Source organism: Oncorhynchus nerka, linkage group LG4 (assembly GCF_034236695.1).
Source record: "Oncorhynchus nerka isolate Pitt River linkage group LG4, Oner_Uvic_2.0, whole genome shotgun sequence".
Classification (NCBI taxonomy): Eukaryota; Metazoa; Chordata; class Actinopteri; order Salmoniformes; family Salmonidae; genus Oncorhynchus; species Oncorhynchus nerka.
In genome coordinates, this window is record NC_088399.1 from 102,483,998 (window position 1) to 102,508,494 (window position 24,497).

Genomic DNA, 24,497 nt, shown 5'->3' on the forward strand with positions numbered 1-24,497 from the left:
GGATTCTGTTTTATCCAGGGTCTAGGATTCTGTTTTATCCAGGGTCTAGGATTCTGTTTTATCCAGGGTAATGTCTAGGATACTGTTTTATCCAGGGTAATGTCTAGGATACTGTTTTATCCAGGGTAATGTCTAGGATTCTGTTTTATCCAGGGTAATGTCTAGGATTCTGTTTTATCCAGGGTCTAGGATTCTGTTTTATCCAGGGTCTAGGATTCTGTTTTATCCAGGGTCTAGGATTCTGTTTTATCCAGGGTCTAGGATTCTGTTTTATCCAGGGTCTAGGATTCTGTTTTATCCAGGGTCTAGGATTCTGTTTTATCCAGGGTCTAGGATTCTGTTTTATCCAGGGTAATGTCTAGGATACTGTTTTATCCAGGGTAATGTCTAGGATACTGTTTTATCCAGGGTAATGTCTAGGATTCTGTTTTATCCAGGGTAATGTCTAGGATTCTGTTTTATCCAGGGTCTAGGATTCTGTTTTATCCAGGGTAATGTCTAGGATACTGTTTTATCCAGGGTAATGTCTAGGATTCTGTTTTATCCAGGGTCTAGGATTCTGTTTTATCCAGGGTCTATGATTCTGTTTTATCCAGGGTCTAGGATTCTGTTTTATCCAGGGTAATGTCTAGGATACTGTTTTATCCAGGGTCTAGGATACTGTTTTATCCAGGGTAATGTCTAGGATTCTGTTTTATCCAGGGTAATGTCTAGGATTCTGTTTTATCCAGGGTCTATGATTCTATTTTATCCAGGGTCTAGGATTCTGTTTTATCCAGGGTCTAGGATTCTGTTTTATCCAGGGTCTAGGATTCTGTTTTATCCAGGGTCTAGGATTCTGTTTTATCCAGGGTCTAGGATTCTGTTTTATCCAGGGTCTAGGATTCTGTTTTATCCAGGGTCTAGGATTCTGTTTTATCCAGGGTAATGTCTAGGATACTGTTTTATCCAGGGTAATGTCTAGGATTCTGTTTTATCCAGGGTAATGTCTAGGATTCTGTTTTATCCAGGGTCTAGGATTCTATTTTATCCAGGGTCTAGGATTCTGTTTTATCCAGGGTCTAGGATTCTGTTTTATCCAGGGTCTAGGATTCTGTTTTATCCAGGGTCTAGGATTCTGTTTTATCCAGGGTCTAGGATTCTGTTTTATCCAGGGTCTAGGATTCTGTTTTATCCAGGGTAATGTCTAGGATACTGTTTTATCCAGGGTAATGTCTAGGATACTGTTTTATCCAGGGTAATGTCTAGGATACTGTTTTATCCAGGGTAATGTCTAGGATTCTGTTTTATCCAGGGTAATGTCTAGGATTCTGTTTTATCCAGGGTCTAGGATTCTGTTTTATCCAGGGTCTAGGATTCTGTTTTATCCAGGGTCTAGGATTCTGTTTTATCCAGGGTCTAGGATTCTGTTTTATCCAGGGTCTAGGATTCTGTTTTATCCAGGGTCTAGGATTCTGTTTTATCCAGGGTCTAGGATTCTGTTTTATCCAGGGTAATGTCTAGGATACTGTTTTATCCAGGGTAATGTCTAGGATACTGTTTTATCCAGGGTAATGTCTAGGATTCTGTTTTATCCAGGGTAATGTCTAGGATTCTGTTTTATCCAGGGTCTAGGATTCTGTTTTATCCAGGGTCTAGGATTCTGTTTTATCCAGGGTCTAGGATTCTGTTTTATCCAGGGTAATGTCTAGGATACTGTTTTATCCAGGGTAATGTCTAGGATACTGTTTTATCCAGGGTAATGTCTAGGATTCTGTTTTATCCAGGGTAATGTCTAGGATTCTGTTTTATCCAGTGTCTAGGATTCTGTTTTATCCAGGGTCTAGGATTCTGTTTTATCCAGGGTCTAGGATTCTGTTTTATCCAGGGTCTAGGATTCTGTTTTATCCAGGGTCTAGGATTCTGTTTTATCCAGGGTCTAGGATTCTGTTTTATCCAGGGTCTAGGATTCTGTTTTATCCAGGGTCTAGGATTCTGTTTTATCCAGGGTCTAGGATTCTGTTTTATCCAGGGTCTAGGATTCTGTTTTATCCAGGGTAATGTCTAGGATACTGTTTTATCCAGGGTCTAGGATTCTGTTTTATCCAGGGTAATGTCTAGGATTCTGTTTTATCCAGGGTCTAGGATTCTGTTTTATCCAGGGTAATGTCTAGGATACTGTTTTATCCAGGGTCTAGGATTCTGTTTTATCCAGGGTAATGTCTAGGATACTGTTTTATCCAGGGTAATGTCTAGGATTCTGTTTTATCCAGGGTAATGTCTAGGATTCTGTTTTATCCAGGGTCTATGATTCTGTTTTATCCAGGGTCTAGGATTCTGTTTTATCCAGGGTCTAGGATTCTGTTTTATCCAGGGTCTAGGATTCTGTTTTATCCAGGGTCTAGGATTCTGTTTTATCCAGGGTCTAGGATTCTGTTTTATCCAGGGTCTAGGATTCTGTTTTATCCAGGGTAATGTCTAGGATACTGTTTTATCCAGGGTAATGTCTAGGATACTGTTTTATCCAGGGTAATGTCTAGGATTCTGTTTTATCCAGGGTAATGTCTAGGATTCTGTTTTATCCAGGGTCTAGGATTCTGTTTTATCCAGGGTAATGTCTAGGATACTGTTTTATCCAGGGTAATGTCTAGGATTCTGTTTTATCCAGGGTAATGTCTAGGATTCTGTTTTATCCAGGGTAATGTCTAGGATTCTGTTTTATCCAGGGTCTAGGATTCTGTTTTATCCAGGGTCTAGGATTCTGTTTTATCCAGGGTCTAGGATTCTGTTTTATCCAGGGTCTAGGATTCTGTTTTATCCAGGGTCTAGGATTCTGTTTTATCCAGGGTCTAGGATTCTGTTTTATCCAGGGTAATGTCTAGGATACTGTTTTATCCAGGGTAATGTCTAGGATACTGTTTTATCCAGGGTAATGTCTAGGATTCTGTTTTATCCAGGGTAATGTCTAGGATTCTGTTTTATCCAGGGTCTAGGATTCTGTTTTATCCAGGGTCTAGGATTCTGTTTTATCCAGGGTCTAGGATTCTGTTTTATCCAGGGTCTAGGATTCTGTTTTATCCAGGGTCTAGAATTCTGTTTTATCCAGGGTCTAGGATTCTGTTTTATCCAGGGTCTAGGATTCTGTTTTATCCAGGGTCTAGGATTCTGTTTTATCCAGGGTCTAGGATTCTGTTTTATCCAGGGTCTAGGATTCTGTTTTATCCAGGGTAATGTCTAGGATACTGTTTTATCCAGGGTAATGTCTAGGATACTGTTTTATCCAGGGTAATGTCTAGGATTCTGTTTTATCCAGGGTAATGCCTAGGATTCTGTTTTATCCAGGGTCTAGGATTCTATTTTATCCAGGGTCTAGGATTCTGTTTTATCCAGGGTCTAGGATTCTGTTTTATCCAGGGTCTAGGATTCTGTTTTATCCAGGGTCTAGGATTCTGTTTTATCCAGGGTCTAGGATTCTGTTTTATCCAGGGTCTAGGATTCTGTTTTATCCAGGGTCTAGGATTCTGTTTTATCCAGGGTCTAGGATTCTGTTTTATCCAGGGTCTAGGATTCTGTTTTATCCAGGGTCTAGGATTCTGTTTTATCCAGGGTCTAGGATTCTGTTTTATCCAGGGTAATGTCTAGGATTCTGTTTTATCCAGGATAATGTCTAGGATTCTGTTTTATCCAGGATAATGTCTAGGATTCTGTTTTATCCAGTGTAATGGGCCTTTTATCCAAGGTAATGTCTAGGATTCTGCACATTATTGATAGTGTTCCATTCTTCATACTCATTAATAATTGGCTATCAAAGGCAGAACACATTTGTTTACATTCTGGAAACGTCCATTGTTTTACACCCAATTGTCAGTTCAGAGGGGGGGGGGGGGGTTCTAAATGGAAGAGTATAGACAGCCCTCCGTCCTGTTTTGGCAGGTATTCAGGAGCTTGCTGCACCCCCCTGACTACCAGTCTCGTTTAGAAATAGTGCGTGCTAATTCCAAAACATCACTCAATCTGACTGCGTCTACCCTGTGTAAAACAGGGACCTTACAGGTAAGATACTGGTGCCTAAAACCAACTTACTCTCTTCAGGTTCTGAACCTTTGACCTTTGGCTACATCTACTGTTGGTGCCCGATAACTGTGGTGTAATTCAACCCCTTGTTTTGATTGATGGGAGTGTTACTGGGGTAATCTTGATGCTTCCCAATTTGTAAGTCGCTCTGGATAAGAGCGTCTGCTAAATGACTTAAATGTAAATGTTAAATGTTCCAACATGGTTTTTGCTCCACGCGGAATTCCCCAGTTTTCCTCGTAGAAAAGCAGAGCGTTCTATGGCCCTTGTTAATATCCCTTACTGCACCTTTATCAGTCAGGCTGTATCTGAGCTGTGTACAGCAACATCATCCTTATCATCACAACCTAACTAACCTCTTCACAGGAACACCTAGAGGTAGCCTGTAATCTGACTTCAAACTGCTTTATTTAACAGGAACACCTAGAGGTAGCCTGTAATCTGACATCAAACTGCTTTATTTAACAGTAACACCTAGAGGTAGCCTGTAATCTGACTTCAAACTGCTTTATTTAACAGTAACACCTAGAGGTAGCCTGTAATCTGACTTCAAACTGCTTTATTTAACAGGAACACCTAGAGGTAGCCTGTAATCTGACTTCAAACTGCTTTATTTAACAGGAACACCTAGAGGTAGCCTGTAATCTGATTTCAAACTGCTTTATTTAACAGGAACACCTAGAGGTAGCCTGTAATCTGACATCAAACTGCTTTATTTAACAGTAACACCTAGAGGTAGCCTGTAATCTGACTTCAAACTGCTTTATTTAACAGTAACACCTAGAGGTAGCCTGTAATCTGACATCAAACTGCTTTATTTAACAGGAACACCTAGAGGTAGCCTGTAATCTGACTTCAAACTGCTTTATTTAACAGGAACACCTAGAGGTAGCCTGTAATCTGACTTCAAACTGCTTTATTTAACAGGAACACCTAGAGGTAGCCTGTAATCTGACATCAAACTGCTTTATTTAACAGGAACACCTAGAGGTAGCCTGTAATCTGACATCAAACTGCTTTATTTAACAGGAAGACTGAGAGATGTAGCCTGCTTTATTTCAATCTCCTCTGTCTTTGAGGATGCTGAGCCTGGTCTCGGGGGCTAGCCTAGCCCTGGTCTCTGGGGCTAGCCCAGCCCTGGTCTCGGACTCTAGTCCAGCCCCGGTCTCGGACGCTAGCCTAGCCCCGGTCTCGGACGCTAGCCTAGCCCCGGTCTCGGACGCTAGCCTAGCCCCGGTCTCGGACGCTAGCCTAGCCCTGGGTCTCGGACGCTAGCCTAGCCCTGGGTCTCGGACGCTAGCCTAGCCCTGGGTCTCGGACGCTAGCCTAGCCCTGGGTCTCGGACGCTAGCCTAGCCCTGGTCTCGGATACTGGTTGTGTGCTTGCCAACTCCAAATATGGCTTGGCAATGAGTAACAAGGAGTTGGCATGATAGCAGAAACAGACTCATACAAAGTTGCATTGTATTGAATAATGTACTTTACAGCACAGTCACACAATACATGGTTTTAGAATGGTAACAAGTTATAGTGATCATCTTTTTAGTCTATTTACTGAATGACTGCCTGTTTTCTATAGCAATCACTGACCCCGAGCAGACAGAGGAGAGAGGAGGAGGAGGGAGATGACGAAGATGTGGATGATGAAGAGGAAGATGATGATCTTGAAGAAGTCACAGATGATGAATGAATTGGAAATCTGTTTTGATATAGTATCTTTTCATTTGTGATGGATGGGAGGAGGTTTTCTAGAAAATAGTGTGTTCTTTATGGCCATGAAATGATGTCCTAAATGGGGGGCCATATGGGGCCCATAGGGCTCTGGTTAAAAGTAAGTGCACTATATAGGGAACAGGGTGCCACTTGTGGACACAGGATAATATTCACCTAAAGTGTTTTTAACCCAGCAGTTGTACATGGTCGTTATTATTTCCAATTCTGGAGCTGAAATAATTGCTATGTTATTTGTTTATCTATTTCATTGGCCAAAGGGATAGTGGGATATCAATGTCTTTGTCATGTGGCAGTATTAATGTCTAATTGTATTTGTATATAACAAAGTGCCAAATCTGTATTTGTTTTGTGTGGCAATGTTGCCTCTCTATTGTATAAACTTTGCAGAATAGAAAAACTGTTTGTTTTTATGGAATAAACTCTTGCCAGTGGACTCAACAATGGAATTTATAAATTGTTCAGAATCGTCAATGTCTTGTTTTTGCCATGTAGACCTATTGGCACCATGTGTTGAATGATACACAGTCACCATGGTGACAACCGGAGGGTTTAGTTGAAACTGACTCACACTGGTCATAATGATGATGATGGTGGATTAGAAATGGTCATGTCAATGCAGTGATATTAAATAACCCTCTACATACTGTTCAGTGTTTTACTGTCTGTTTAGTAACCACTAAAGTAGCCTGGTCCCAGGTCTGTTTGTGCTGTCTGTTTAGTAACCACTAAACTAGCCTGGTCCCAGGTCTGTTTAGTAACCACTAAACTAGCCTGGTCCCAGGTCTGTTTGTGCTGTCTGTTTAGTAACCACTAAACTAGCCTGGTCCCAGGTCTGTTTAGTAACCACTAAACTAGCCTGGTCCCAGGTCTGTTTGTGCTGTCTGTTTAGTAACCACTAAACTAGCCTGGTCCCAGGTCTGTTTAGTAACCACTAAACTAGCCTGGTCCCAGGTCTGTTTGTGCTGTCTGTTTAGTAACCACTAAACTAGCCTGGTCCCAGGTCTGTTTGTGCTGTCTGTTTAGTAACCACTAAACTAGCCTGGTCCCAGGTCTGTTTAGTATCCACTAAACTAGCCTGGTCCCAGGTCTGTTTAGTAACCACTAAACTAGCCTGGTCCCAGGTCTGTTTGTGCTGTCTGTTTAGTATCCACTAAACTAGCCTGGTCCCAGGTCTGTTTGTGCTGTCTGTTTAGTATCCACTAAACTAGCCTGGTCCCAGGTCTGTTTAGTATCCACTAAACTAGCCTGGTCCCAGGTCTGTTTGTGCTGTCTGTTTAGTATCCACTAAACTAGCCTGGTCCCAGGTCTGTTTAGTAACCACTAAACTAGCCTGGTCCCAGGTCTGTTTGTGCTGTCTGTTTAGTAACCACTAAACTAGCCTGGTCCCAGGTCTGTTTGTGCTGTCTGTTTAGTAACCACTAAACTAGCCTGGTCCCAGGTCTGTTTGTGCTGTCTGTTTAGTAACCGCTAAACTAGCCTGGTCCCAGGTCTGTTTGTGCTGTCTGTTTAGTATCCACTAAACTAGCCTGGTCCCAGGTCTGTTTGTGCTGTCTGTTTAGTAAACTAGCCTGGTCCCAGGTCTGCTTTGTTTAGTAAACTAAAGCCTGGTCCCAGCTGTCTGTTTAGTAACCACTAAACTAGCCTGGTCCCAGGTCTGTTTGTGCTGTCTGTTTAGTAACCACTAAACTAGCCTGGTCCCAGGTCTGTTTGTGCTGTCTGTTTAGTAACCACTAAACTAGCCTGGTCCCAGGTCTGTTTGTGCTGTCTGTTTAGTAACCACTAAACTAGCCTGGTCCCAGGTCTGTTTGTGCTGTCTGTTTAGTAACCACCACTGGTCCCAGGTCTGTTTGTGCTGTCTGTTTAGTAACCACTAAACTAGCCTGGTCCCAGGTCTGTTTGTGCTGTCTGTTTAGTATCCACTAAACTAGCCTGGTCCCAGGTCTGTTTGTGCTGTCTGTTTAGTAACCACTAAACTAGCCTGGTCCCAGGTCTGTTTGTGCTGTCTGTTTAGTAACCACTAAACTAGCCTGGTCCCAGGTCTGTTTGTGCTGTCTGTTTAATATCCACTAAACTAGCCTGGTCCCAGGTGTGTGTGTGCTGTCTGCTTAGTAACCACTAAACTAGCCTGTTCCCAGGTCTGTTTAGTAACCACTAAACTAGCCTGGTTCCAGGTCTGTTTGTGCTGTCTGTTTAGTATCCACTAAACTAGCCTGGTCCCAGGTCTGTGTAATAACCACTAAACTAGCCTGGTCCCAGGTCTGTTTGTGCTGTCTGTTTAGTATCCACTAAACTAGCCTGGTCCCAGGTCTGTTTAGTATCCACTAAACTAGCCTGGTCCCAGGTCTGTTTGTGCTGTCTGTTTAGTAACCACTAAACTAGCCTGGTCCCAGGTCTGTTTGTGCTGTCTGTTTAGTAACCACTAAACTAGCCTGGTCCCAGGTCTGTTTAGTAACCACTAAACTAGCCTGGTCCCAGGTCTGTTTAGTATCCACTAAACTAGCCTGGTCCCAGGTCTGTTTGTGCTGTCTGTTTAGTAACCACTAAACTAGCCTGGTCCCAGGTCTGTTTGTGCTGTCTGTTTAGTAACCACTAAACTAGCCTGGTCCCAAGTCTGTTTGTGCTGTCTGTTTAGTTACCACTAAACTAGCCTGGTCCCAGGTCTGTTTGTGCTGTCTGTTTAGTATCCACTAAACTAGCCTGGTCCCAGGTCTGTTTGTGCTGTCTGTTTAGTATCCACTAAACTAGCCTGGTCCCAGGTCTGTTTGTGCTGTCTGTTTAGTATCCACTAAACTAGCCTGGTCCCAGGTCTGTTTGTGCTGTCTGTTTAGTATCCACTAAACTAGCCTGGTCCCAGGTCTGTTTAGTAACGACTAAACTAGCCTGGTCCCAGGTCTGTTTGTGCTGTCTGTTTAGTAACCACTAAACTAGCCTGGTCCCAGGTCTGTTTAGTAACGACTAAACTAGCCTGGTCCCAGGTCTGTTTGTGCTGTCTGTTTAGTAACCACTAAACTAGCCTGGTCCCAGGTCTGTTTGTGCTGTCTGTTTAGTAACCACTAAACTAGCCTGGTCCCAGGTCTGTGTGTGCTGTCTGCTTAGTAACCACTAAACTAGCCTGGTCCCAGGTCTGTTTAGTAACCACTAAACTAGCCTGGTCCCAGGGCTGTTTGTGCTGTCTGTTTAGTATCCACTAAACTAGCCTGGTCCCAGGTCTGTTTGTGCTGTCTGTTTAGTAACCACTAAACTAGCCTGGTCCCAGGTCTGTTTGTGCTGTCTGTTTAGTATCCACTAAACTAGCCTGGTCCCAGGTCTGTTTAGTATCCACTAAACTAGCCTGGTCCCAGGTCTGTTTAGTATCCACTAAACTAGCCTGGTCCCAGGTCTGTTTGTGCTGTCTGTTTAGTAACCGCTAAACTAGCCTGGTCCCAGGTCTGTTTGTGCTGTCTGTTTAGTAACCACTAAACTAGCCTGGTCCCAGGTCTGTTTAGTAACCACTAAACTAGCCTGGTCCCAGGTCTGTTTAGTAACCACTAAACTAGCCTGGTCCCAGGTCTGTTTAGTAACCACTAAACTAGCCTGGTCCCAGGTCTGTTTAGTAACCACTAAACTAGCCTGGTCCCAGGTCTGTTTGTGCTGTCTGTTTAGTAACCACTAAACTAGCCTGGTCCCAGGTCTGTTTAGTATCCACTAAACTAGCCTGGTCCCAGGTCTGTTTGTGCTGTCTGTTTAGTATCCACTAAACTAGCCTGGTCCCAGGTCTGTTTAGTAACCACTAAACTAGCCTGGTCCCAGGTCTGTTTGTGCTGTCTGTTTAGTAACCACTAAACTAGCCTGGTCCCAGGTCTGTTTGTGTTTTCTGGAGTCTTCTCCACTCCTAGGGTGTCATGGATACCAGTGTGCTGCAATGAACTACATGACAAAATGAGTAGTGGATATGATCCAATGACATCCTCCGGTGGTGATGGACAACCCAGGGGTGGGGGGGGGGGGGGGGGTGAGTCAGAAGCAGGGACAAGGGGCCCTTTTAAAATCTGATTCTACTGCTGCATCAGTTACCTGATGTGGAATAGAGTTCCATGTAGTCATGGCTCTATGTAGTACTGTGGAATAGAGTTCCATGTAGTCATGGCTCTATGTAGTACTGTGTAATAGAGTTCCATGTAGTCATGGCTCTATGTATTACTGTGGAATAGAGTTCCATGTAGTCATGGCTCTATGTAGTACAGTGGAATAGAGTTCCATGTAGTCATGGCTCTATGTAGTACTGTGTAATAGAGTTCCATGTAGTTATGGCTCTATGTAGTACTGTGGAATAGAGTTCCATGTAGTCATGGCTCTATGTAGTACTGTGGAATAGAGTTCCATGTAGTCATGGCTCTATGTAGTACTGTGGAATAGAGTTCCATGTAGTCATGGCTCTATGTAGTACTGTGGAATAGAGTTCCATGTAGTCATGGCTCTATGTAGTACTGTGGAATAGAGTTCCATGTAGTCATGGCTCTATGTATTACTGTGGAATAGAGTTCCATGTAGTCATGGCTCTATGTAGTACAGTGGAATAGAGTTCCATGTAGTCATGGCTCTATGTAGTACTGTGTAATAGAGTTCCATGTAGTTATGGCTCTATGTAGTACTGTGGAATAGAGTTCCATGTAGTCATGGCTCTATGTAGTACTGTGGAATAGAGTTCCATGTAGTCATGGCTCTATGTAGTACTGTGGAATAGAGTTCCATGTAGTCATGGCTCTATGTAGTACTGTGGAATAGAGTTCCATGTAGTCATGGCTCTATGTAGTACAGTGGAATAGAGTTCCATGTAGTCATGGCTCTATGTATTACTGTGGAATAGAGTTCCATGTAGTCATGGCTCTATGTAGTACAGTGGAATAGAGTTCCATGTAGTCATGGCTCTATGTATTACTGTGGAATAGAGTTCCATGTAGTCATGGCTCTATGTAGTACTGTGGAATAGAGTCCCATGTAGTCATGGCTCTATGTAGTACTGTGAACCTCCCATAGTCTGTTCTGGACTTGGGGACTGTGAAGAGACCTCTGGTAGCTCTTCGTGTACTTTTAAAGGTCAGCCGTGCTGCCCGGTTCTTAGGACGACTGCAATTTTCCCAAGTCCGTCTTTGTGGCAACTTTCCACACAACTGAACAGTAGTCCAGGTGCGACAAAACCAGGGCCTGTAGAACCTGTTCAGAAGGCAGAGAAGCGCTTTATGTCTATCACAGTAATGCATCCAAAATAGCACCCTATTCCCTACATAGTGTACTATCTTTGACCAGGGACCAAAGGGCTCTATGGAGGGAATAGGGTGTCATTTGGGACTCACACCTACCTGGCTGTTCTTCTAGCTGGTCCTCTCCTCACCACTCCTCTGCTAGCTGGTCCTCTGCTCTACTAGCTGGTCCTCTCCTCACCACTCCTTTGCTAGCTGGTCCTCTGCTCTACTAGCTGGTCCTCTCCTCACCACTCCTCTGCTAGCTGGTCCTCTCCTCTGCTAGCTGGTCCTCTCCTCTGCTAGCTGGTTCTCTCCCCACCACTCCTCTGCTAGCTGGTCCTCTCCTCACCACTCCTCTGCTAGCTGGTCCTCTCCTCACCACTCCTCTACTAGCTGGTACTCTCCTCACCACTCCTCTGCTAGCTGGTTCTCTCCTCACCACTCCTCTGCTAGCTGGTTCTCTCCTCACCGCTCCTCTACAAGCTGGTCCTCTGCTAGCTGGTCCTCTCCTCTGCTAGCTGGTCTACTCCTCACCACTCCTCTGCTAGCTGGTCCTCTCCTCACCACTCCTCTGCTAGCTGGTCCTCTCCTCTGCTAGCTGGTCCTCTCCTCACCACTCCTCTGCTAGCTGGTCCTCTCCTCACCACTCCTCTACTAGCTGGTCCTCTCCTCACCACTCCTCTGCTAGCTGGTCCTCTCCTCACCACTCCTCTGCTAGCTGGTCCTCTCCTCTGCTAGCTGGTTCTCTCCCCACCACTCCTCTGCTAGCTGGTCCTCTCCTCACCACTCCTCTGCTAGCTGGACCTCTCCTCACCACTCCTCTACTAGCTGGTCCTCTCCTCACCACTCCTCTGCTAGCTGGTCCTCTCCTCACCACTCCTCTACTAGCTGGTCCTCTCCTCACCACTCCTCTGCTAGCTGGTCCTCTCCTCACCACTCCTCTGCTAGCTGGTCCTCTCCTCACCTCTCCTCTACTAGCTGGTCCTCTCCTCACCACTCCTCTACTATAGCTGGTCCTCTCCCCTGCTAGCTGGTCCTCTCCTCACCACTCCTCTACTAGCTGGTCCCCTCCTCACCACTCCTCTACTAGCTGGTCCTCTCCTCACCACTCCTCTACTAGCTGGTCCTCTCCTCACCACTCCTCTACTAGCTGGTCCTCTCCTCACCACTCCTCTACTAGCTGGTCCTCTCCTCACCACTCCTCTACTAGCTGGTCCTCTCCTCACCACTCCTCTACTAGCTGGTCTTCTCCTCACCACTCCTCTGCTAGCTGTTCCTCTCCTCACCACTCCTTTGCTAGCTGGTCCTCTCCTCACCACTCCTCTCCTCTGCTAGCTGGTCCTCCACATCTCCTCCTCCATATATTCTACATACCTCCTCCTCCGTACCACCTCCTCCATATCTCCTCCGTACCACCTCCGCCATTTCTCCTCTGTACCTCCTCCTCCATATCTCCTCCTCCTTATCTCCTCCATACCTGCTCCTCCATCCCTCCTCCATATCTCCTCCTCCATATCTTATCCATATCTTCTCCTCCATACCTCCGCCTCCATATCTCCTCCTCCATACCTCCTCCTCCATATCTCCCCCTCCATATCTCCCCCTCCATACCTCCTCCTCCATATCTCCTCCTCCATATCTTCTCCTCCATATCTTCTCCTCCATATCTCCCTCCATACCTCCTCCATATCTCCTCCTCCATATCTTCTCCTCCATATCTCCCCCTCTATCTCCTCCTCCATATCTCCTCCTCCATATCTCCTCCTCCATATCTCCTCCTCCATATCTCCTCCTCCATATCTCCTCCTCCATATCTCCTCCTCCATATCTTCTCCTCCATATCTCCTCCTCCATATCTCCTCCTCCATATCTCCTCCTCCATATCTTCTCCTCCATATCTCCCCCTCTATCTCCTCCTCCATATCTCCTCCTCCATATCTCCCCCTCCATATCTCCCCCTCCATATCTCCTCCTCCATATCTCCTCCTCCCGTATCTCCTCCTCCATATCTCCTCCTCCATATCTCCCCCTCCATATCTCCTCCTCCATATCTCCTCCTCCATATCTCCCCCTCCATATCTCCTCCTCCATATCTCCTCCTCCATATCTCCTCCTCCGTATCTTCTCCTCCATATCTCCTCCTCCATATCTTCTCTTCCATAACTTCTCCATATCTCCTCCTCCATATCTCCTCTGTACCTCCTCCTCCTCCATATCGCCTCCTCCTCCATACCTCCTCCGTACCTCCTCCTCCTCCATATCGCCTCCTCCTCCATACCTCCTCCTCCATATCTCCTCCATACCTCCTCCTCCATATCTCCTCCATACCTCCTCCTCCATATCTTATCCATACCTCCTCCTCCATATTGCCGCCTCCTCCATATCTTCTCCTCCATATCTCCTCCTCCATATCTTATCTATATCTCCTCCTCCATATCTTATCTATATCTCCTCCTCCATATCTCCTCCTCCGTATCTTCTCCTCCATATCTCCCCCTCCATATCTCCTCCTCCATATCTCCTCCTCCATATCTCCTCCTCCATATCTCCTCCTCCATATCTCCTCCTCCATATCTCCTCCTCCATATCTCCCCCTCCATATCTCCTCCTCCATATCTCCTCCTCCATATCTCCTCCTCCATATCTCCCCCTCCATATCTCCTCCTCCGTATCTTCTCCTCCATATCTCCTCCATATCTCCCCCTCCATATCTCCTCCTCCGTATCTTCTCCTCCATATCTCCTCCATATCTCCCCCTCCATATCTCCTCCTCCGTATCTTCTCCTCCGTATCTCCTCCTCCATATCTCCCCCTCCATATCTCCTCCTCCGTATCTTCTCCTCCATATCTCCTCCATATCTCCTCCTCCATATCTCCCCCTCCATATCTCCTCCTCCGTATCTTCTCCTCCATATCTCCTCCATATCTCCTCCTCCATATCTCCCCCTCCGTATCTCCCCCTCCGTATCTCCCCCTCCGTATCTCCTCCTCCGTATCTTCTCCTCCGTATCTTCTCCTCCGTATCTCCTCCTCCGTATCTTCTCCTCCGTATCTCCTCCTCCATATCTCCTCCTCCATATCTCCCCCTCCGTATCTCCCCTCCGTATCTTCTCCTCCATATCTCCTCCTCCGTATCTTCTCCTCCATATCTCCCCCTCCATATCTTCTCTTCCATAACTTCTCCATATCTCCTCCTCCATATCTCCTCTGTACCTCCTCCTCCTCCATATCGCCTCCTCCTCCATACCTCCTCCTCCATATCTCCTCCATACCTCCTCCTCCATATCTCCTCCATATCTTCTCCTCCATATCTCCTCCTCCATATCTCCCCCTCCATATCTCCTCCTCCGTATCTTCTCCTCCATATCTCCTCCATATCTCCCCCTCCATATCTCCTCCTCCGTATCTTCTCCTCCATATCTCCCCCTCCATATCTTCTCTTCCATAACTTCTCCATATCTCCTCCTCCATATCTCCTCTGTACCTCCTCCTCCATATCTCCTCCATACCTCCTCCTCCATATCTTATCCATATCTCCTCCTCCATATCTTCTCCTCCATATCTCCTCCTCCATATCTCCTCTGTACCTCTTCCTCCTCCATATTGCCGCCTCCTCCATACCTCCTCCTCCATATCTTATCCATATCTCCTCCTCCATATCTTCTCCTCCATATCTCCTCCTCCATATCTCCTCCTCCATATCTCCCCCTCCATATCTCCTCCTCCGTATCTTCTCCTCCATATCTCCTCCATATCTCCTCCTCCATATCTCCCACTCCATATCTCCTCCTCCGTATCTTCTCCTCCATATCTCCTCCATATCTCCTCCTCCATATCTCCCACTCCATATCTCCTCCTCCGTATCTCCTCCTCCATATCTCCTCCATATCTCCTCCTCCATATCTCCCCCTCCGTATCTCCCCCCTCCGTATCTCCCCCTCCGTATCTCCTCCTCCGTATCTCCTCCTCCATATCTCCTCCTCCATATCTCCTCCTCCATATCTCCCCCTCCATATCTCCCCCTCCATATCTCCTCCTCCGTATCTTCTCCTCCATATCTCCCCCTCCATATCTTCTCTTCCATAACTTCTCCATATCTCCTCCTCCATATCTCCTCTGTACCTCCTCCTCCTCCATATCGCCTCCTCCTCCATACCTCCTCCATACCTCCTCCATATCTCCTCCATATCTCCTCCTCCATATCTTCTCCTCCATATCTTCTCCTCCATATCTCCTCCTCCATATCTCCTCCATATCTCCTCCTCCATATCTTCTCCTCCATATCTCCTCTGTACCTCCTCCTCCATATCGCCTCCTCCTCCATATCTCCTCCTCCATATCTCCTCCTCCATACCTCCTCCTCTGTACCTCCTCCTCCATATCTCCTCCTCCATATCTCCTCCTTCATACCTCCTCCTCCATTCCTCCTCTGTACCTCCTCCTCCATATCTCCTCCTCCATATCTCCTCCTCCATATCTTATCCATATCTCCTCCTCCATATCTCCTCCTCCATACCTCCTCCTCTGTACCTCCTCCTCCATATCTCCTCCTCCATATCTCCTCCTTCATACCTCCTCCTCCATTCCTCCTCTGTACCTCCTCCTCCATATCTCCTCCTCCATATCTCCTCCTCCATATCTTATCCATATCGCCGCCTCCTCCATACCTCCTCCTCCATATCTCCTCCATATCTCCTCCTCCATATCTCCTCCATATCTCCTCCTCCATATCTCCTCCTCCATATCTCCTCCTCCATATCTTATCCATATCTCCTCCTCCATATCTTATCCATATCTCCTCCTCCATATCTCCTCCTCCATATCTTATCCATATCTCCTCCTCCATATCTTATCCATATCTCCCCCTCCATATCTCCTCCATATCTCCTCCTCCATATCTTATCCATATCTCCTCCTCCATATCTTATCCATATCTCCTCCTCCATATCTCCTCCTCCATATCTTATCCATATCTCCTCCTCCATATCTTATCCATATCTCCCCCTCCATATCTTATCCATATCTCCTCCTCCATATCTCCTCCTCCATATCTTATCCATATCTCCTCCTCCATATCTTATCCATATCTCCCCCTCCATATCTTATCCATATCTCCCCCTCCATATCTCCTCCTCCATATCTTCTCTTCCATATCTTCTCCTCCATTTCTCCTCTGTACGTCCTCCTCGATATCGCCTCCTCCTCCATACCTCCTCCGTACCTCCTCCTCCGTACCTCCTCCATATCTCCTCCATATCTTATCTATATCTCCTCCATATCTCCTCCTCCTTTTCTCCTCTGTACCTCCTCCTCCATTTCTCCTCTGTACCTTCTCCATATCCCCTCCATACCTCCTCCTCCATATCTTATCTATATCTCCACCTCCATATCTCCTCCTCCTTTTCTCCTCTGTACCTCCTCCTCCATTTCTCCTCTGTACCTTCTCCATATCCCCTCCATACCTCCCCCTCTGTACCTCTTCCTCCATATCCCCTCCTCACCTCCTCCATATCTCCTCCTCCATATCTCCTCCTGCATATTTTCTCCATATATCCTCCTCCATATCTTCTCCATACCTCCTCCTCCGTACCTCCTCCTCTATATCTCCTCCGTACCACCTCCTCCGTACCTCCTCCATATCTTCTCCTCCATACCTCCTCCATATCTTCTCCTCCGTACCTCCTCCATATCTCCTCCGTACCTCCTCCATATCTTCTCCATATCTCCTCCGTACCTCCTCCATATCTCCTCCTCCATATCTCCTCCGTACCTCCTCCTCCATATATTCTCCTCCATATCTTCTCCGTACCTCCTCCTCCATATATCCTCCATATCTTCTCCGTACCTCCTCCATATCTCCTCCTCCATATCTCCTCCGTACCTCCTCCTCCATATATCCTCCTCCATATCTTCTCCGTACCTCCTCCTCCATATATCCTCCATATCTTCTCCGTACCTCCTCCTCCGTACCTCCTCCATATCTTCTTCTCCATACCTCCTCCGTACCTCCTCCTCCATATATCCTCCTCCATATCTTCTCCGTACCTCCTCCTCCGTACCTCCTCCATATCTACTCCGTACCTCCTCCATATCTCCTCCTCCATATCTTCTCCTCCATATCTCCTTCGTACCTCCTCCTCCATATCTCCTCCGTACCTCCTCCTCCATATCTCCTCCGTACCTCCTCCTCCATATATCCTCCTCCATATCTTCTCCGTACCTCCTCCTCCATACCTCCTCCTCCATATCTCCTCCGTACCTCCTCCTCCATATCTTCTCCCTACCTCCTCCTCCGTACCTCCTCCATATCTTCTCCTCCATATCTCCTCCGTACCTCCTCCTCCATACCTCCTTCATATCTCCTCCGTACCTCCTCGTCCGTACCTCCTCCTCCATATCTTCTCCTCCATATCTCCTCCGTACCTCCTCCATATCTCCTCCTCCTCCATACCTCCTCCATATCTTCTCCATATCTCCTCCGTACCTCCTCCATATCTTCTCCTCCATATATCCTCCTCCATATCTCCTCCGTACCTCCTCCATATCTCCTTCTCCTCTATATCTTATCCATATCGCCGCCTCCTCCATACCTCCTCCTCCATATCTCCTCCATATCTCCTCCTCCATATCTTATCCATATCTCCTCCTCCATACCTCCTCCTCCATATCTCCTCCATATCTCCTCCTCCATATCTTATCCATATCTCCTCCTCCATATCTTATCCATATCTCCTCCTCCATATCTTCTCTTCCATATCTTCTCCTCCTCCATTTCTCCTCTGTACGTCCTCCTCCATATCGCCTCCTCCTCCATACCTCCTCCGTACCTCCTCCTCCGTACCTCCTCCTCCATATCTCCTCCATATCTTATCTATATCTCCACCTCCATATCTCCTCCTCCTTTTCTCCTCTGTACCTCCTCCCCCATTTCTCCTCTGTACCTTCTCCATATCCCCTCCATACCTCCCCCTCTGTACCTCTTCCTCCATATCCCCTCCTCACCTCCTCCATATCTCCTCCTCCATATCTCTTCCGTACCTCCTCCTCCGTACTTCCTCCTCCATATCTCCTCCTGCATATTTTCTCCATATATCCTCCTCCATATCTTCTCCATACCTCCTCCTCCGTACCTCCTCCTCTATATCTCCTCCGTACCACCTCCTCCGTACCTCCTCCATATCTTCTCCTCCATACCTCCTCCATATCTTCTCCTCCGTACCTCCTCCATATCTCCTCCATATATCCTCCTCCATATCTTCTCCGTACCTCCTCCTCCATATATCCTCCATATCTTCTCCGTACCTCCTCCATATCTTCTCCATATCTCCTCTGTACCTCCTCCATATCTTCTTCTCCATACCTCCTCCATACCTCCTCCGTACCTCCTCCTCCATACCTCCTCCATATATCCTCCTCCATATCTTCTCCGTACCTCCTCCTCCATATCTCCTCCTCCATACCTCCTCCATACCTCCTCCATACCTCCTCCGTACCTCCTCCTCCATACCTCCTCCATATATCCTCCTCCATATCTTCTCCGTACCTCCTCCTCCATATCTCCTCCTCCATATCTTCTCCGTACCTCCTTCATATCGTCCCCATATCTCCTCCGTACCTCCTCCTCCATATATCCTCCTCCATATCTTCTCCGTACCTCCTCCTCCATATCTCCTCCTCCATATCTTCTCCGTACCTCCTTCATATCGTCCCCATATCTCCTCCGTACCTCCTCCTCCGTACCTCCTCCATATCTACTCCGTACCTCCTCCATATCTCCTCCTTCATACCTCCTCCTCCATATCTTCTCCTCCATATCTTCTCCTCCATATCTCCTCCGTACCTCCTCCTCCATACCTCCTCCTCCATATATCCTCCTCCATATCTTCTCCGTACCTCCTCCTCCATATATCCTCCTCCATATCTTCTCCGTACCTCCTCCTCCATATATCCTCCTCCATATCTTCTCCGTACCTCCTCCTCCATATATCCTCCTCCATATCTCCTTCTCCTCTATATCTCCTCCTCCATATCTTCTCCGTACCTCCTCCTCCATATCTTCTCCATATCTCCTCCTCCATATATCCTCCTCCGTACCTCCTCCATACCTCCTCCTCCATATCTCCTCCGTACCTCCTCCTCCATATATCCTCCTCCATATCTTCTCCGTACCTCCTCCTCCATATATCCTCCTCCATATCTTCTCCGTACCTCCTCCTCCATATATCCTCCTCCATATCTTCTCCGTACCTCCTCCATATCTTATCCATATCTCCTCCTCCATATCTTCTCCATACCTCCTCCTCCATATCTTCTCCATATCTCCTCCTCCATATCTTATCCATAACTCCTCCGTACCTCCTCCATATCTTCTTCTCCATACCTCCTCCGTACCTCCTCCATATCTCCTCCGTACCTCCTCCATATCTCCTCCGTACCTCCTCCTCCATATATCCTCCTCCATATCTTCTCCTCCATATCTCCTCCGTACCTCCTCCTCCATATATCCTCCTCCATATATCCTCCTCCATATCTCCTCCGTACCTCCTCCTCCATATATCCTCCTCCATATCTCCTCCATATCTCCTCCGTACCTCCTCCTCCATATATCCTCCTCCATATCTTCTCCGTACCTCCTCCTCCATATCTCCTCCATACCTCCTTCATATCGTCTCCATATCTCCTCCGTACCTCCTCCTCCGTACCTCCTCCATATCTTCTCCTCCATATCTCCTTCGTACCTCCTCCTCCATATCTCCTCCTCCATATCTCCTCCGTACCTCCTCCTCCATATATCCTCCTCCATATCTTCTCCGTACCTCCTCCTCCATACCTCCTCCTCCATATCTTCTCCGTACCTCCTCCTCCATACCTCCTTCATATCTCCCCCGTACCTCCTCCTCCGTACCTCCTCCATACCTCCTCCTCCATATCTTCTCCTCCATATCTCCTCCGTACCTCCTCCATACCTCCTCCATATCTTCTCCATATCTCCTCCGTACCTCCTCCATATCTCCTCCTCCTCCATACCTCCTCCATAACTCCTCCATATCTCCTCCGTACCTCCTCCATATCTCCTCCTCCATATATCCTCCGTACCTCCTCCATATCTCCTCCTCCTCCATACCTCCTCCATATCTTCTCCATATCTCCTCCGTACCTCCTCCATATATCCTCCTCCATATCTTCTCCGTACCTCCTCCTCCATACCTCCTCCTCCATATCTCCTCCGTACCTCCTCCTCCATATCTTCTCCCTACCTCCTCCTCCGTACCTCCTCCATATCTTCTCCTCCATATCTCCTCCGTACCTCCTCCTCCATACCTCCTTCATATCTCCTCCGTACCTCCTCCTCCGTACCTCCTCCTCCATATCTTCTCCTCCATATCTCCTCCGTACCTCCTCCATATCTCCTCCTCCTCCATACCTCCTCCATATCTTCTCCATATCTCCTCCGTACCTCCTCCATACCTCCTCCATATCTTCTCCATATCTCCTCCGTACCTCCCACATATCTTCTCCTCCATATCTCCTCCTCCATATCTCCTCCGTACCTCCTCCATATCTCCTTCTCCTCTATATCTCCTCCTCCATATCTCCTCCTTACCTCCTCCATATCTTCTCCATATCTCCTCTATATCTCCTCCTCCATATCTCCTCCGTACCTCCTCCATATCTCCTTCTCCTCTATATCTCCTCCTCCATATCTCCTCCGTACCTCCTCCATATCTCCTTCTCCTCTATATCTCCTCCTCCATATCTCCTCCGTACCTCCTCCATATCTCCTTCTCCTCTATATCTCCTCCTCCATATCTTCTCCGTACCTCCTCCTCCATATCTTCTCCATATCTCCTCCTCCATATATCCTCCTCCGTACCTCCTCCATACCTCCTCCTCCATATCTCCTCCGTACCTCCTCCTCCATATATCCTCCTCCATATCTTCTCCGTACCTCCTCCTCCATATCTCCTCCTCCATATCTCCTCCGTACCTCCTCCTCCATATCTCCTCCGTACCTCCTCCTCCATATCTTATCCATAACTCCTCCGTACCTCCTCCATATCTCCTCCGTACCTCCTCCTCCATATATCCTCCTCCATATCTTCTTCTCCATACCTCCTCCGTACCTCCTCCTCCATATCTTATCCATAACTCCTCCGTACCTCCTCCATATCTCCTCCGTACCTCCTCCTCCATACCTCCTTCATATCTCCTCCGTACCTCCTCCTCCATATATCCTCCTCCATATCTTCTTCTCCATACCTCCTCCGTACCTCCTCCTCCATATCTCCTCCTCCATACCTCCTCCTCCATATCTCCTCCTCCATATCTCCTCCGTACCTCCTCCTCCATATCTCCTCCTCCATACCTCCTCCTCCATATCTCCTCCTCCATATCTCCTCCTCCATATCTCCTCCTCCATATCTCCTCCTCCATATCTCCTCCGTACCTCCTCCTCCATATCTCCTCCTCCATACCTCCTCCTCCATATCTCCTCCTCCATATCTCCTCCTCCATACCTCCTCCTCCATATCTCCTCCTCCATATCTCCTCCGTACCTCCTCCTCCATATATCCTCCTCCATATCTCCTCCGTACCTCCTCCTCCATATATCCTCCTCCATATCTTCTCCGTACCTCCTCCTCCATATCTCCTCCATACCTCCTTCATATCGTCTCCATATCTCCTCCGTACCTCCTCCTCCGTACCTCCTCCATATCTCCTCCGTACCTCCTCCTCCATATATCCTCCTCCATATCTTCTCCGTACCTCCTCCTCCATATCTCCTCCATACCTCCTTCATATCGTCTCCATATCTCCTCCGTACCTCCTCCTCCGTACCTCCTCCATATCTTCTCCTCCATATCTCCTTCGTACCTCCTCCTCCATATCTCCTCCGTACCTCCTCCTCCATATATCCTCCTCCATATCTTCTCCGTACCTCCTCCTCCATACCTCCTCCTCCATATCTCCTCCGTACCTCCTCCATATCTTCTCCTCCATATCTCCTCCGTACCTCCTCCTCCATACCTCCTTCATATCTCCTCCGTACCTCCTCCTCCGTACCTCCTCCATACCTCCTCCTCCATATCTTCTCCTCCATATCTCCTCCGTACCTCCTCCATACCTCCTCCATATCTTCTCCATATCTCCTCCGTACCTCCTCCATATCTCCTCCTCCTCCATATCTCCTCCATATCTCCTCCGTACCTCCTCCATATCTCCTCCTCCATATATCCTCCGTACCTCCTCCATATCTCCTCCTCCTCCATACCTCCTCCATATCTTCTCCATATCTCCTCCGTACCTCCTCCATATATCCTCCTCCATATCTTCTCCGTACCTCCTCCTCCATATCTCCTCCTCCTCCATACCTCCTCCTCCATATCTCCTCCGTACCTCCTCCTCCATATCTTCTCCCTACCTCCTCCTCCGTACCTCCTCCATATCTTCTCCTCCATATCTCCTCCATACCTCCTTCATATCTCCTCCGTACCTCCTCCTCCGTACCTCCTCCTCCATATCTTCTCCTCCATATCTCCTCCGTACCTCCTCCATATCTCCTCCTCCTCCATACCTCCTCCATATCTTCTCCATATCTCCTCCGTACCTCCTCCATATATCCTCCTCCATATCTTCTCCTCCTCCTCCGTACCTCCTCCATATCTTCTCCTCCATATCTCCTCCTCCATATCTCCTCCATATCTTCTCCTCCGTACCTCCTCCATATCTTCTCCTCCATATCTTCTCCTTGTACCTCTTCCTCTGTACTTCCTCCATATTTCAGTCAGCCATGTTTAATCTCGCTCCCGTGTGTGTGTGTGTGTGTGTGTGTGTGTGTGTGTGTGTGTGTGTGTGTGTGTGTGTGTGTGTGTGTGTGGCCGGAGTCATCATTACATAGGCAGCTCTGGAATGATCCATGTGTTGTCTGACTCATGGATAGATGTAGACGCCGTGAGACTTTAACATGGTGAAGAGGAGATATCTGTGTTCATTAACTATCTCAGAGTGCTGATCATGTCCCCTCCTGTCCACTCATTACAATCTAAACTGATCCTAGATCAGCAGTCTTACTCTGAGGATCTATATTGATACAGTATGTTTGTGCTGTCTTATCAACTTCTATTGAAATCTAAATTGATCCGAGATCAACAATCTTACTCTGAGGATCTGTATTCATACTGTATGCTTAACTCCTATTAAAATCGAAACTGTCACAAGAGGGCTCTTGGTGAGAGACCGTACCTATACTCTTACCTCATCGCTGCTGTATGGTCAATGAGAGGCTGAAACATTGTGTTCTTTCATTCTTTCATCTGGCTGCAGAGTCAGACGGTAATCTGTTGTCAATTACATCCCTTGAGAGAGAGGGAGGGAGGGAGGGAGGAAGAGAGAGGGAAAGAGAGGGAGGGAGGGAGGGAGGAAGAGAGAGGGAAAGAGAGAGAGGGGGAGGGAGGGAGGGTGGGAGGGAGGAAGAGAGAGGGAGAGAGAGAGAGGGAGAAGGAAGGGAGGGAGGAAGGAAGGGAAAGAGGGAGGGAGGGAGAGAGAATGAAAGAAAGTGAGGAAGAGAGAGGAAGGGAGGAAGAGAAAGAGGGAGAGAGGGAGGGAAGGGAACGAGAGAGAGAGAGAATGAATGGAAAAAAAGGGAGAGAGGGAGGTTGCTCTCCTCCCCTGTAGTCTTCAGCAGCCAGGGAAGGTATACCCATGGCCGCTCCGTCTGTCCGTCCGTCTCTCTGTCTGTGTAAAGGCCTATGGAGGGCAGTACAGTACAGCCTGTGGTTGTCAGTATAAAATCCAGTCTAGGCTTCTATCCAGTGATTCGCCAGATGGGTGAGAGTCTGAAGCAGTGTAAATTACTACCAGTCAGTCATAGAGGGAAACTGCAGACAGACTCCATAGTCCATATTTTGTTGATTTGGGAATGTGCAATACTTTCCGAGTTTGCCAAAATGTTTGAAATACCCCTTTACTTTGTAAATCTGAGAAGACCTACTGTAGTTATTGTAATAGCCCTGATTGAACCAGTTTAGTTGTGAGGCCTACCGTAGTTACATTACATTTACATTTAAGTCATTTAGCAGACGCTCTTATCCAGAGCGACTTACAAATTGGTGCATTCACCTTATGACATCCAGTGGAACAGTAGTGCATCTAAATCTTTTAAGGGGGGGTGAGAGGGATTACTTTATCCTATCCTAGGTATTCCTTAAAGAGGTGGGGTAGTTCTTATAATACTCTACCGTAGTTATTGTAATATCCCTGATTGAACTAGTTTAGTTGTGAGGCCTACCGTAGTTCTTATAATACTCTACCGTAGTTATTGTAATATCCCTGATTGAACTAGTTTAGTTGTGAGGCCTACCGTAGTTCTTATAATACTCTACCGTAGTTATTGTAATATCCCTGATTGAACCAGTTTAGTTGTGAGGCCTACCGTAGTTCTTATAATACTCTACCCTAGTTATTGTAATATCCCTGATTGAACCAGTTT

At 47.1% G+C, this 24,497-nt stretch overlaps 1 protein-coding gene across 3 annotated transcripts in view; it reads left to right on the plus strand.

Annotated features, from left to right (window-relative positions):
• Nucleotides 1-6,434, plus strand: part of cibar1 (CBY1 interacting BAR domain containing 1) — a 30,952-nt gene extending 24,518 nt beyond the window's left edge. For 2 of the 3 annotated variants that reach the window (XM_065018072.1, XM_065018071.1), the window contains 2 exons: nucleotides 3,913-4,032; nucleotides 5,632-6,434. In XM_065018072.1, coding sequence (XP_064874144.1) covers nucleotides 3,913-4,032; nucleotides 5,632-5,742 — 231 coding nt within the window. In that variant the 3' untranslated portion in view covers nucleotides 5,743-6,434. The remainder of the gene's footprint in view (nucleotides 1-3,912; nucleotides 4,033-5,631) is intronic. The other variant, XM_065018074.1, reaches the window with a different exon arrangement.
• Nucleotides 6,435-24,497: the final 18,063 nt, after the last annotated feature.